Here is a 14,670-nt window from a genome sequence, read left to right as displayed (position 1 = left end):
TATACTTGGAATCGGCTGCCCCAGGGGTGGAAACACAGCCCTACCATTTGCCATGGGCTGATCCAATCTCTGCTGGAGCAGGGGGAAGCTCCTGAACACCTGCAATACATCAATGACATTATTGTGTGGGGTGACACAGCAGAGGAAGTTTTCGAGAAAGGAAAGAAAATAGTCCAAATCCTTCTGAAAGCCGGTTTTGCCATAAAACAAAATAAAGTCAAAGGACCTGCATGAGAGATCCAGTTTTTAGGAATAAAATGGCAAGATGGACGTCGTCAAATCCCAATGGATGTGATCAACAAAGTAACAGCTATGTCTCCACCAACTAGCTAAAAAGAAACACAGACTTTCCTAGGTGTTGTGGGGTTTTGGAGAATGCACATCCCAAATTACAGTCTGATTGTAAACCTGCTCTACCAAGTAACCTGTAAGAAGAATGAGTTTGAATGGGGCCCTGAACAACGACAAGCCTTTGAACAAATCAAGCAGGAAATAGTTCATGCAGTAGCCCTTGGGCCAGTTCGAACAGGACCAGATGTGAAGAATGTGCTCTACACTGCAGCCGGGGAGAACGGTCCCACCTGGAGCCTCTGGCAGAAAGAACCTGGGGAAACTCGAGGTCGGCCCCTGGGGTTTTGGAGTCGGGGATACAGAGGATCTGAGGCCCGCTATACTCCAACTGAAAAGGAGATATTGGCAGCATATGAAGGAGTTCGATCTGCTTCGGAGGTGGTTGGTACTGAAGCGCAGCTCCTCCTGGCACCCCGATTGCCGGTACTAGGCTGGATGTTCAAAGGAAGGGTCTCCTCTACACATCATGCAACCGATGCTACATGGAGCAAGTGGGTTGCACTGATTACTCAGTGGGCTCGAATAGGAAACCCCAGTCGCCCAGGAATCTTGGAAGTGATTATGGACTGGCCAGAAGGCAAATACTTTGGGATATCATCAGAGGAGGAGGTGGGTCGTGCTGAAGAAGCCCCACTGTACAACCAGTTACCAGAAAATGAGAAGAAATATGCCCTGTTCACTGATGGGTCCTGTCGTATTGTGGGGAAGCATCAGAGATGGAAGGCTGCTGTATGGAGTCCTACACGATGAGTTGCAGAAGCTGCTGAGGGAGAAGGTGAATTGAGTCAGTTTGCAGAAGTGAAGGCCATTCAGCTGGCTTTAGACATTGCTGAACGATAAAAAATGGCCAGTTCTCTATCTCTACACTGATTCATGGATGGTAGCAAATGCCCTGGGGGGATGGTTACAGCAATGGAAGCAAAACAACAGGCAGCATAGGGGCAAACCCATCTGGGCTGCTGCATTGTGGCAAGATATTGCTGCTCGGGTAGAGAACCTGGCTGTGAAAGTACGTCACGTAGATGCTCATGTGCCCAAGAATCGGGCTACTGAAGAACATCAAAACAACCAGCAGGTGGATCAGGCTGCTAAGATTGAAGTAGCTCAGGTGGACCGGGATTGGCAGCGTAAAGGTGAATTATTTATAGCCCAATGGGCCCATGACACCTCAGGCCATCAAGGTAGAGATGCAACATACAGATGGGCTCGTGATCGAGGGGTGGACCTGACCATGGACGCTATAGCACAGGTTATTCATGACTGAAACATGCTGCAAGCAAGCTAAACAGTCAAAGCCCCTTTGGTATGGAGGACGATGGCTGAAATATAAATATGGAGAGGCCTGGCAGATTGATTACATCACACTCCCTTAAACTCGCAATGGCAAGCGCCACGTACTTACAATGGTGGAAGCAACCACCGGATGGCTGGAAATATATCCTGTGCCTCATGCCACCGCCCGGAACACTATCCTGGGCCTTGAAAAGCAAGTCCTATGGCGACATGGTACCCCAGAAAGAATAGAGTCAGACAATGGAACTCATTTCCGAAACAACCTTATAGACACTTGGGCCAAAGAACATGGTATTGAGTGGGTGTATCATATCCCCTATCATGCACCAGCCTCCGGGAAAGTTGAATGATACAACGGACTGTTAAAGACTACATTGAAAGCAATGGGCGCTGGGACATTCAAAAACTGGGATACGCATTTGGCAAAGGCCACCTGGCTAGTCAATACTAGGGGATCTGCCAACCGAGCTGGACCTGCCCAATCAAACCTGTTACATACTGTAGATGGGGATAAAGTTCCTGTAGTGCATGTAAGAAATATGCTGGGTAAAACAGTCTGGGCTACTCCTGCCTCAGGAAAAGGCAAACCCATTCGTGGAATTGTTTTCGCTCAGGGACCTGGATACACTTGGTGGGTGATGCAAAAGAACGGACAGGTCCGGTGTGTACCTCAAGGAGATTTAATACTGGGTGAGAATAGCCCATGAATTGAATTGTACCATGTTAATTACTATATAATACAATACTGTATGTTATCACTACCATGACTACTATATACCCTACATGAAAATGGTGACTAATGAGAATATATGGAAAAGTGTGTAACCTGAGCATGACATAAATCGTATGGAATAAGGGGTCGATAGATGTCCTGGTTTCAGTTAGAACAGAGTTAATTTTCTTCCTAGTGGCTGGTAGAATGCTGTGTGTTGGCTTAGGATGAGAAGAGTGCTGATAACACCCCGATGTTTTAATTGTTGCAGAGCAGTGCTTATACCAAGCCAAGGACATCTCAGCCTTTTGCTCTGTCCTGCCAACAGGCAGGCTGGGGGTGCAGTAAGAGCTGGGAGGGGACAGACCCAGGACAGGTGACCCAAACTAGCCAAAGGGGTATTCCATACCATCTGACGTCATGCTAAACAATATATAGGGGTGGCTAGCCGGGGGAGGGGGCCGGACTGCTCGGGGTTAGCGGGTGGTGAGCAATTGCATTGTGCATCACTTGTTTGTACATATTATTAGTAGTAGTACTATTATCATCATTGTATTATTATTTTCCTGTCTTAATAAACTGTCTTTATCTCAATTCACAGGCTTCACTTTCCATTTCTCTCCCCCATACCAGAGAGGGAGGGGGGAGGGTGAGCGAACGGCTGCGTGGTGTTTAGCTGCTGGCCGGGTTAAACCATGACATTCCTATAGGATTTGTGGGTGGGTGATAGGTCCTAAACCCCCTGCAAGACACTCTTACTAAGGTAACCAAGGGCTGCGGGAATTGCCATAGCAAAATTTCTAGATGGGTCAGACAGAATTGAAGACCAAGGACCAGAAGAAAGGGAGCAAATTACCAGACATACCACCAGAAAGTCCATTAGGAATAACAATTAGAAATTGGAATAGGGACCCCAGAAAATGAAAAAGTAAATTAAAAATGGTCCAATACTATATGATAGAATGACCAAAAGAACCCTTAAGACCCCTTGTATTTTGGCTGATATTTGGGTCTACGGAGGACTGGGTCTGTCAGGCTTTGAACATTAATGTTAATAGTAGAATACCTGTGGATCCAGAAGAGAACAAGTATGCTGCAGCTGACACATGGAATTAGAAGTTAGAGAGCGATTGATTAAGAATGAATGTGCTACATTTGTGATGTACTGTGCCTGTGCTGCGCTTAGACCTCCAGATAACAGGAGCCCCTTGGACCCCAAGAACCAGATCAAAACAACCTCATGGCTCGGACTTTAACCAAGGGGTCTGAAATAAGGAGGACTGTTCACAAAGGGACAGGGTATGCATATGTATAGGAGTGTTGGGAAACTTCATGTATGTGTAACTCTTCACTAGATATAACCAAAGCAAGTTGCCATGTTAGCAGTGCACGACTTTGGTGAGACTACCCCCCACCCCCTGTGCCGCCCAGCACTGAGTAAACATACCTTCTTTACAATCTTACTGATTGTGGAGTCAGCTTCAACTGTGGAATCAGCTTACACTGATTACCATTTTAGGGCACTGTTTCTTTTACACAGTAAAGGAAGTATAGCTACTTAATTCAGGTATCATGATCTTGCTCCTGAGATAGATGCCTATAAATGTTACAATGCTGAATTGTGCTTCCACTTTTTGAATTTAGCAGGCCATGAACAAGTTAACAGTATTAAACACCATCAAAAGACAAACACCTAGGATAATCAACCACCCTATAATTTACAATCAGATTCATTGTTAAAAAGAATACAAATTACTCATTACAAGTCACCCCCTGCTTCAGTCAGATGCCACTTTCAAGCCCACAAGAAGTCTGACAAACAAGGCTGGACATTTGTTCCATAAAAGCAAAAATAAATACAAGGTAGATATTGTAATACCACTTGGATCATCAATACTTGTAGTTTTAAAAAGGCACAAACTGGACTTTCCATAGTTAAGAAACACAAATGTAAATCTTGAGCTTTTAATTATATTGTTTATTTATAGTTAAACATTAACATCTTAACAGAAGTCTGCAAGCATGCAGGGATAATCTTTCAGTGATGTTTCTGTTTAAATTGAAGTCCACAGTAGCCACACGTTCCTGTCTTCGTTTCTTTGTCCTGCAAAAATATAGACACAAAAGATGCTAGTTTCACTTTACAGAACTTTTAGAAACTACAAAGTTTCTCTTACTTACATTCACCATCTTAAAACGGATCAATATAGGTCAGTACAGAATTTATGCTTACTTGAAACACTGCAAGTAAGAAAGGTGGTAAGAGATTCATACTTGGTATCTACACCATACGCAGCTTCCCTGCTGCCATTTTTAACTACCAGTCCTGATCTCTAAACACAATTTTTAAGTCCAGCCAAACAGTATCTTTTCAGCAATAAAGGATTCTCTTACCAAACTGGACAACTTAAGTCACTTCATTCATATTTGTTCCAGTGTTCTGAAAGGATCATTTTGTATTTATTTTAATAGAGAACGTGATTTTTCATTTTCAAGTTATATCTAGATAGGAATTTCAGCCAATTATGTACACTGACAGAATTAGTTACATGAAGGAGGAAAGTTCAGTAGAATTTCAAGAGAAATCCTAAAAAGAAACATTTTGGAGAAACAGATTACTACAGAATAAGATTTTATTCTTCTTTCCAAAAGATAAAAAGTTTATATATAATTAAAATTTAGAAGTGTGACTGATTGCAAGCAGTCGTTGTCCTCCTTAACATGAGGAAAAGACAAGACAAGCAGACAAGGAGGATTTTCTGCTATTTAGCAACATGACTATCCACAAGTTAATATTCAAGTGAAAAAATCCAGACTACCCTCCAACCCCCTAAAGTTGGGGTTTCAATTACTATGGCCAAGGAGAACAAGCTGATCTAGTATCATTCTCTCTGTTTGCAGGTACCAGCATTCAGTAATTCAACTACAGACCTCATATAAATTAATTGTTAACACAAAAAGATATCAAAAGTTACAGAAACTAAAGCATTTCTCAAGAACAGTGTGATGCAGGTAAAAAAAAATTAACGTTAAGTCAGAACAGATTGCTACAGAAGTTAACTTCTTAAGACTAAAGAATACAAGCTCCCTAAGTTTTATGAATTAGAACATCTGTTTTTGAAGAATGTAAAATAAATCATTATAAAATGCTTATTTTGTTCAAAATTGAAGAAATTATGATTGTCTCAACAATGCTGATGCTAAAGGACACTATTGTGTGTTCCCCCACCACTCTCTTGGGTATTAGGCAAATGTCAAATTTGAGGTAACCAAGCAAAGACTAAATTATCTTCAGTCTGCCTCAGGACAGTGCCTATTCAACTGATTCCATCAAGTTCATCAGTAGCCTCAATATTCTTCAATCCAGAATAAGAATACATTGGAAGCTACATCGCTACTGCCAGGGAGAATAGGAGGATAAGACATCTATTTTTCACTGATTCTCTGCCTATAATGAATCTTTCAGTCTTCAGAAATGCCAAGATTTAGATTTCTAAAGACAGGTTTTTTCCTTTTTCCCCCCCCCTTGACCTTAGAGGATTCTAGAATAAACCACAGTCCCAAGAATAATGCAGAAGTATGGCTAGTCTACACAGTGGATTTAAGTAGTTAAATGCCTCAAGACACAGCAAGCTTTTTTGTTTTGCTTACAAGGCACTGCTCGTTAATATTACGTTTTATTTGTTTTGTTATGAGATTTATTTTTTTCTAGAAAGTTAAAATCACAAGCAAGAAATTTCTGGTAACTTCAAATGGAAACTCAAATTCTTCTAGGTAGAAATAAATCTTAATTTTGTATTAGGAACCAAATAAAATGAGCCTCTTAGTAGTTTTTTTTTACTTCATTGAACTAACATGCCAAAGAGCAGATGAACTTACACACAAGAAATAACAAGCAAAACATGCTATATGAAGAACAAAGATATTACCAAGTTTATGTATACTTTAGGATGTCCCAAAGCTCCACCACCACCATCGCATGATATCACTCTGCTTTCAACTTCACTCACAGGCTGCTCTGCAATTAAATCAATTGCAAAGTTCTTGTTCACCTGAAAGAAAAAGAAAAAAAAAAAAAGAAAGCTTTCAGTTATCTTGCACACTCAAACAGAAAACAATTGCTTCCCAAAACAGTTACACTACAACCAACTTAAGAAGTTCCTACGCAGTTTTTTTTCTGACCTTCTCCACAGCTGTAACAACTTCAGCTGCACTGTATTCGTTCACCAGACCAGTGAACTGAAGGTGTTAAACCCCACAAAAATAATGCCCATACCTTAACACAGACCACAACAATGCTCAGGTTTACATGACCTAAGCAGATTCAGCAAAGAGGTGGAGCAGGAACAAGCAGCTGAGAACAGAAATTTTTTTAACTGACACTGCCTCTGTATTGCTTTTGCCACTACATGATAAAATTGCAAAAATCTGTGCTGATAAACTCAAAATAATGGCGGGACAAGTAAGGTCATGAGAGAGATAAAACAACTGCCAGTAATTTAGAGCCTCCCACCACGCATGTTACTCCATCACTGCACATAAATCTCAGGAAGACATTAACTTAGTACACAACAGTTATAAAGGCAAATTGTAAAGAATTAGAAAGAAGAAAAGCCTCTAAGCACTGTTATGCCACTCTGTAAATCCATCTTACACACAATTCTTGAATATGTATATCACTACTGACTGTCAGATTTTTTACTCGAGCACATCTGTGAGACCTGCTGAACACACCCCCTCCTGGAGAGCGCCAGAGGCAGGCAACAGAGCGAGCTGCACCTACGCAGAACCTGCAGCACCTCCCTCATTCGTCTGTGCCACCTTCTTCCAGCTAGCTCAGAGCCAGCATTGAGCAGACAACCATCCCTGTCAAAAGCAATGTTACACACACAAGAATATAAAATAACATGCAAACCCAACGAAGGTGCTATCTACCATACTGTGCATAAGTTCCATCAACTTGTCAGTATCTGAGTCTTCGGAAAAATACAAGATTTTTAAGTGCCCATTAAATGAATCTAAGAACCACAAAGGGTTTTTTATGTAGTTCTAGTACATGACAACTTGGATTCTTTTGCCAAGCCTTCAATTAAAGCTCCACAAAAATCTGTGTTTTCCATGCAGCAATAGAAAAGTCAGTTTGTCAACCACAGGATTTTATTTGCCTAAAGCTATATAAAGTTAACAAAAAAAATTAACTTTCAGTATTGTAGCAAAACGGCAACGTCAAGGAATTCATTGCACATGACTTGTGGATGTCAGTCCCAAGCAATCTCAGTCAGCTTGCAAGGATTTTAACTGCTGCTTTAAGTAATGATCAAGATCTTGGATCTTTCTTTTTATGCTGAAGGAGGAAGACAGCACTCTGGTGCAACTCAGCTTCAAGATCATAAAGAGAACGCCACTCTTCCATATGCTGGCTTATTTCTGAACCACAAAAATATCTGTGGGGATAGGGGGAAAATAAGAACCTCTGATCTGCTGTACAACAATGACTTGTTTCTGGTTCAGCATGCTAAACAAAAGTCTAGGAATGTGCGAGGAAAACATGCCAGAAAAAAAGACTGAGAAAAAAAAATTATGTGGGGAAAAAAAAGAAGCAATTCTCGCTTCAGTTATATCACGTCCCTTCAATTAAAGCACAGTAGTAGTTACTGAGGAAGGGAGATTTCTCCCTAAGCACACCCAAACAGCATGGTCCTTACCCAAAGCATAACTCAATGAACAACTTTTTTTTTTCTCCCCAGTGCCAGCCTGACAATCCCACTGCTGCTTGTTTCCAGCTACTTGCCTGTGCCAGCACATTGTCTGTGAGGCTGAGAGTGAAAAACCAAACTTGGAACCCACCCAGGTCCAAGAGTCCAAAGGAAAAGAAGTCTGTATTTAAACCAGACCATCTCTGATGTCAGTTCTTCTCACGGCTTCTGTTGCTGTGCTAGCACAACAGGAAGAGTGGAGCTGAAGTGGAAATTGCAGTGTGGCATTAGATTCTGTGTCATCTTAGGGATTATACGAGGACAGGATTACACTGGTCTGGCTGCACAGATGCAGTTTAATAGCTGCCATTCTCAGTTTTCTCACAGCTACTTGTTTTAGACCCTTGCCAGAGATCATTAATCCCCCAGTTCTGCAGATTTAAACATTCAAGATCCAGCACAGAGAACAATGATTTCAGCTAAAACACATGGATTTCGTTAGCCAAACAATTAGACTGGCAGAACTGAAGTGACAGCGTCCACATAACCTGGCCCTGTTCTCCCACAGCTTGGCAGGCGCTCAGAAGGGCCACGTGCAGAACCAAGGTGTGAGGCCAGACCTCGCTGGGGGCACGTGGAGCCAAAGGCTGAGGTTTGAAACAAGTGGCTACAGAGGCTGTACTGGTCTGGTAAGGAGTCCGATTTGATTAAACAGTGAAGAAAAAGAAGTAAGTGAGGAAGCACAGTCACCATGTCAGCAGGCTAGCTTCAGAAACAAGGCAGCATTCAGACAACACTGCTGTGAAATTCCAATACTAGCAGCTGAAATGCATTTGGGGAATTCCTATAAGGAAAAAAAAAGCCACTAGAAAGATAACCCACTTTGCTAAACACCACAGATAAATTCACCACAGATAAACACAGATTAGGATTATTTTCAGTGTTAATAGGTAGATTTTGTTCCATCTTCACAATTAAGAACTAGCATTAAGTCTTGCTTAACAGACCTAGAGCTTGCCTTTTGCTGGGGAAAGGGGAGCTGGGCTGAACTTGAAGCTTTCAGCGTTCCTTCATACAAAAAGTGAACCAGAAATAAATTGGTCATGAAGACACATTAGCAGGACTGGCAAGCCATGGAAAATTAGAGTCAAAGAGCATGTCCTACAAAGTTACAGAGGTAGAACTGAAATAGACATTGCATTTGGGAAATACTCAATCACTGTTCTCCCAGGAGTAAGCTTCCGAACACATTTTAAGCAACATTTTCATTTAATTATTTCCCACATATAATTCCTATTTTTGCCATGCAGCTTAAGTTAAATAGCATATATCTTACGAAATTCATGATACAATGAAGTCAACAACACAAAAAAAAAAAAAAAAAAATCAAAGATAAGCATGAGTTCAGGTTAAAATAGAAAAGTAATATTTATATATGTATCCATTAGAAAACTACCACATCTTATAGTTAATACCTCTGATATCCATACACATCTGGAGCATTAGCACTAACACACTGATCATGCATTGGAGAATACAGACCAGCTAAAACAATTCCTGTTTCTCTCCCAAAGGACAGCAGCAGATCCCTCAGGGAATTGCGGTGCCTGATTATTAGGGAAAACTGAATGCTGGAGGACATAGTTTCACGTACCCACTCTGTTGATACAAAGCAGCAGCAAGCCTACAAAATAACTTTTCATTTGGCTGATGTTAGTGTTACTTAATTTTGCCTTTGAGGCTTCATTATTTTAGAATACTGTAAATCTTAGTTTTATTTATTAAATTGTATTGCTGCTTCAGCGAATGCTCGCATGCCTTCATAAAAACACCTTTGCAATATGGGTAAGGACTCAGATTTTAAATATGCAAGGCAAATTACACCTCAAAACACGTATTTAAACAGATATATAGATAGGTGATTCAGCAAAGCATTTAATTATGTGCTGCTGCTGAACAAAAATGGCACTAGAATCATTCTTAAAGTTTTCTTTCAAATGAAAACACCATCTAATTTTCAGATGCCAAATGCTTACAGCTCCCACCTTAAATGTAAACACCTAATGGATATAAGGTGAGTCTTGAATTTTTACAGCAATTTGAGAAGGAATTTCCATTGAAGTCACAAATGCTTGGAGAGAGGGAGAACAAAGTTAAACTTCATCAGCCAGTAGTCTAAAAACAAACGAGAAAAGCCCTCAAGCTTTAAACATACAGCAAACCCTGACAGAGAGACTTTCTTAGAGACTAGTGTATTATCATACTCCAATTTACACTAGAATTTAACTCTTAGGAATCTGAAATCATACCACTAAGTAACTAAGAAATATGTTTAAAAATCACACTACTAACTTGTAAATGATATTGGATGGCTTTATAGCTTACTTTAAGGTAAAATGCATAACACGGAAATGATAACTTGTAAGTTTGCAAATTTAAGATCTTTCTTCAAATTAACTAGATACACAAGGTTATGGATTTATCCAATTACTCTGCATCTATGCTTTCCACTATCCTGAAATATTAGTTATTTCAACCAAAGTTCAGTTGGAAACTAGCATTTCCAAGTCTATCCAGCTTACTTCAGTTTTGAGTACTCTCAGTTTGGAAAAGCAGAAACATGTAAAACAAAAAAATGTTTATTGATTGAAGTTGGACGCTTAAAGCAAGCAACATGGCACTTTGTTTTACACTTTATGCCTATAGAAAAGTATTGTCAGACAGTTATTAGCAGTGATACAGCACTATAATATTTGTATTTTCTGAATTTAGTAAGTCATGGTTAAAAAACATTTTACCTCAAACAGAAAAGTATGAGGCATTTTGGACTCTTCCCCCCTTCCCCACAAGTCTTCTACTTGACAAAATCATGCAGAGAAACACAACTACATCAGCACTATGCTTTAACTTGGATCCCAGTTTCTAGGACAAGTCATGGGCAGCATGCAAATATGTTATTCCAGAAGTATCAACATATGTATGTATACTTTGCATACTCAAATTACCATATTGCTAAGACATGAGTTCTAATGTTTGTGCTCTGTTTCCTGGGTAGTTATTACATATTATAAATGATATTCAATTTTTTTCTATTCCTGTATTTAGACACACTATGATGTTCAGCAGAGAAAATAAGTCACTGCATTTGAGATTACCAGAAATGAAAACATGCCATCAACCTACATAGTTAACATGTACTTAGATAGCTAAGGTTACTAAATTTCTTATCTCAAATGTTTATGTTTGTAACATACAATCTAAAGCCTAGCTTTCACTTTTTTTGCTGTTAAAAGAAGGCATATTCAAACAACACCATTAATTTTGTAGTTTACCAAAAGAAAATAATGAAAACATGCCATTATTTACAGTTTTAAAATGTAACATTAGATTTCAGGCCCAACTGCCAAATATTTTAAAAACCTATAAACTTCTGCAGGGTTCCTCATCATTTTTGACCGTTTTAAACTTCAGCCCACCAAGCTACTGAAAACTTGGTTTTCTGTCAAAGCAGACTTCTTTATAGACAAGATCAAACAGCTACATTAACAAGAATAGGGTGGCACACAGAAGCTACCATATGCTGTACTGAAAGAAGATTTTTCACTCTAGTGAGAAGAAAACCACACAAAACCCGAAATCCAACAAACTTCATTTCTGAATTTTGGTGGTTGAAGACATCAAGTATTTAAAGGAAGTGCTACTTCCCCTCCCCTGAGGGAAAGTGGCAGGAGTTACCTCTTTTTGTCGTCCAACAAATCTAACTTTCCTGTAATCTTTTTCTTCATATACCTGAAAAATAAAAATGATCTGATTAAAAAAAAAAAACAATGACCTTGAAGAACACAAAGGCTTACAGAACTATCAAGTGTCATTTAAATCTTGTAGTCAGTTTCAAGCACTGTCATCATCTTACAATTATATACTGCATAGGAAAAACTAATTTTCATTTCTGTCACAGAGAAAATAAATTATAGGTTGGAAAGTTAAAAAGAATAGGCAGAGGGGGCAAGGCAGGGATGCTTAAAGCCAGTAAACAGAAGCCTTGGCTGCGACCAGAGATACAAACACCAGGTTTATTACTTCTAGTGATGGGTTTTGATCCCACACTGCCACCCGGAAGATGACATACACTGTGAGACGTAATATAAATAATACATGGCATGTAACATGTATATAAATATACATACACAGTTATTTACTTTCTGAAGAGACCTCCGAGACCACCTGCTCCAACCACCCCCCTCCCACCACTGTCACCCACTAAACCCACGTCCCCAAGCACCACGTCCAGCCTCTCCTCGCCCACCCCCAGGGTCGGTGACTCCACCACCTCCCCGGGCAACCCGTCCCGGCTCCCCGCGGCCCCACCTGCCCGGTGTGTGTCACCGCCTCGCCCGTGGCGGCGGCGCGCAGCCCGTAGCGCCGCGGGGAGGCCGCGGGCAGCGCCGCGCGGGGCGGCAGCAGCAGCGGCAGCAGCAGGCGGCGGAAGGTCGCGCCGGGCGCCGCCATTTTGCGCCCGCTCCTTCAGCCGTGCGCATGCGCCGCCGCCGCCCCTCCCTCCCTCCCTCCCTCAGCGTGGCTACCGAGGAGCGCCGGTTGCGAACGGTTGGTGGCCGTTATGGGGTGACCGTTGGGGACCGTTGGGGGCCGTTAGGGGCGGTGGGGGGACGGAGGGGGTCGTGAGGGGGGTGCTGATGGCGGCGCTGTCCCCGCAGGGCGCGGAGCATGCTGTCCCTCCTGGCTAGAGCCGCGGCGCCGCTGTGCCGGCTGTGCCGCTCGCCCTTCAGCTCGCTGGCGCCGCGTTGGGGGCCGCCGTGGGCCGCCGGGGCCTCGGCGCTGTGGAAAGGGGCGGCCGCCCCCCCGGCCCTGCCCGCCGGCCCGGCGCTGCCCGGCCTCCTGCAGCTCGCCGCCGGGCTGAAGACGAAGACGACGCTGCGGAGGCGCTGCAAGGACTGCTACGTGGTGCGCCGCCGCGGCCGGCTCTACGTCTGCTGCAAGAGCAATCCCCGGCACAAGCAGCGGAAGCTGTAGCGCCGCGGCCGCTGCCCGGCGGAGCGGCGGGGAGCGTCGCCCCAAAAGGGGACCTCTGTGGGGCTCCCGGGAGGGAAGAAATAAACGTGGTGTTGCTGTGTAAGGTCTTGGGTCCGAGTGTGTGCGGCCTCCTGACAGCTGGCTGCTAGGGAGCCAAGGCAGAAAGTGCTGTAGGTGACAGGGCTGGATGTTAATTCCTAAACTAGACTACATCAAGTTCGTGGTGGTCACTGCCTTAACTTTGTTTCAAACTGTGGATGCTGAGAACTCAAAGAAACGACTTTCAGGATCTCTTGGTTATTTAGTCTTAATATTAGCCTTACAACCAAGTAGCTTGCTCTTAAGTTAACGAGATTGAAGCTAAATCTGACTTGGGTGCGTCTGTGCTTAATTAAAGTAAAATGGAAATAAACATGGCTGATAGTGCATTATTACAACACACTATGAATCTTCCATGAAGAAAACCATGATGTTGAAAACTGTGGTAACAGAACCAATAGTGTCAAATGTAGCTGGGCCCTGAAGTGGGAAATAGTATTAAATAAGTTACATCAAAAGATGGTATGCCAACTTTGGGGTTAGTCTGTATGTAACATAAAAAATTCTTTTCACTGTTGAGTTACAGCAGGGACAACCTAATGTAGTTTCATAACGCCAGTGTAAGTAACCCTTGCTTAACATTATGGGTTTTAACACAAGGTGATGGCATTTTATCAGTATAATGTGAGACAATCTAGAAATCTTAAGTTGAAGTTATCTAGCATTATCATTTAATAATATATCACCTATATAATACATGTTGGAGTGTTCTTAGTGTCTTCATCCTTCTGAGATATCCCCATTGATGGTTCTGGTGTACCTGCTATTCTACTAGTAAAAGGTTTCCTGACCCCTAACACAAAAAGGCAATAGCTGGGGTAGCTAGGAATTACTGCCTTTTGACTAGACTTTGTAAATTGCTTTTTGTAGATATCGACAACAAATGTGAAAACAGTAATTTCAGCTCCCAGCTAATTTGTCTTAAGTTTCTGCAAAGATTTAGGCTCATCAACAAATACTAATGAGGCCTCAGAATTATTTGAATACAGCTTTTTGTGTATCCCTTGAAACAACTCTCCAGCAGAGAATTTGGGGAGAATGACTAGGAACATAGATGCCCCAAAGGTCATATGGCCAAGCATACTGTTGAATGCAAGCTGGTGGGTCTGTGTAGCAGCAGGTGAAAATTTAGACAGCCATAATTGCTGCAATCCCCAAGTGTGTTCCTACTGCTTCTGAATATTGCTATGCTTGAAGCAGGGATGTTTGGTCTTCCTGTGAACCGCAAGTTCCCAGCACAAGGTACCAAACTAAGCATTTGGGCAAGTAGGTTACAGCTACAAGACTGCCAGAGTAGTGTGAGATAGTGTCCGAGACTTAGAAGAGGTGAAGGTGATGGAGCACCACCCATATTTGAGGTTGCTCAAATGGTATGGTGTCTAGAAGGACTTTTCTGCCCTCCTAAAATTCTACAACTTGAAAATTGTACCAGCTTCTATAATTATATCCTTTCATTTTTACTAGGTGCTTGGCAGGCATTGAGAAGCT

At 42.0% G+C, this 14,670-nt stretch overlaps 2 protein-coding genes across 2 annotated transcripts; one reads left to right on the top strand and one right to left on the bottom strand.

Moving 5' to 3' along the window:
• Positions 1 to 4,313: 4,313 nt before the first annotated feature.
• NDUFS6 (NADH:ubiquinone oxidoreductase subunit S6) lies at positions 4,314 to 12,577 on the bottom strand. The gene is made up of 4 exons (XM_084509325.1): positions 12,421 to 12,577; positions 11,788 to 11,841; positions 6,286 to 6,408; positions 4,314 to 4,460 (listed from the first exon to the last, which is right to left on the bottom strand). Exons 1-4 carry the CDS (start codon positions 12,559 to 12,561, stop codon positions 4,395 to 4,397), a joined length of 384 nt encoding a protein of 127 aa, XP_084365451.1. The 5' UTR covers positions 12,562 to 12,577; the 3' UTR covers positions 4,314 to 4,394.
• Positions 12,553 to 13,495, top strand: MRPL36 (mitochondrial ribosomal protein L36). The gene is made up of 2 exons (XM_084509326.1): positions 12,553 to 12,657; positions 12,768 to 13,495. The coding sequence occupies exon 2, from the start codon at positions 12,778 to 12,780 to the stop codon at positions 13,081 to 13,083; it is 306 nt and encodes a 101-aa protein (XP_084365452.1). The 5' UTR covers positions 12,553 to 12,657; positions 12,768 to 12,777; the 3' UTR covers positions 13,084 to 13,495.
• Positions 13,496 to 14,670: the final 1,175 nt, after the last annotated feature.

This window comes from Aythya ferina (genome assembly GCF_964211825.1).
Source record: "Aythya ferina genome assembly, chromosome: 2".
Lineage (NCBI taxonomy): Eukaryota > Metazoa > Chordata > Aves > Anseriformes > Anatidae > Aythya > Aythya ferina.
This window is presented reverse-complemented; position numbering and strand designations above follow the sequence as displayed.

Excerpts from the sequence above, each read along its gene's own strand:
- NDUFS6 (XM_084509325.1), bottom strand. The coding sequence starts at position 12,561 with ATGGCGGCGCCCGGCGCGACCTTCCGCCGCCTGCTGCTGCCGCTGCTG. Across the intron at positions 11,842-12,420 it reads CGGTGACACACACCGGGCAG|GTATATGAAGAAAAAGATTA; the intron begins GTGGGGCCGCGG and ends TTTATTTTTCAG. Across the intron at positions 4,461-6,285 it reads CTAAAGTATACATAAACTTG|GACAAAGAAACGAAGACAGG; the intron begins GTAATATCTTTG and ends ATATTTTTGCAG.
- MRPL36 (XM_084509326.1), top strand. The coding sequence starts at position 12,778 with ATGCTGTCCCTCCTGGCTAGAGCCGCGGCGCCGCTGTGCCGGCTGTGC.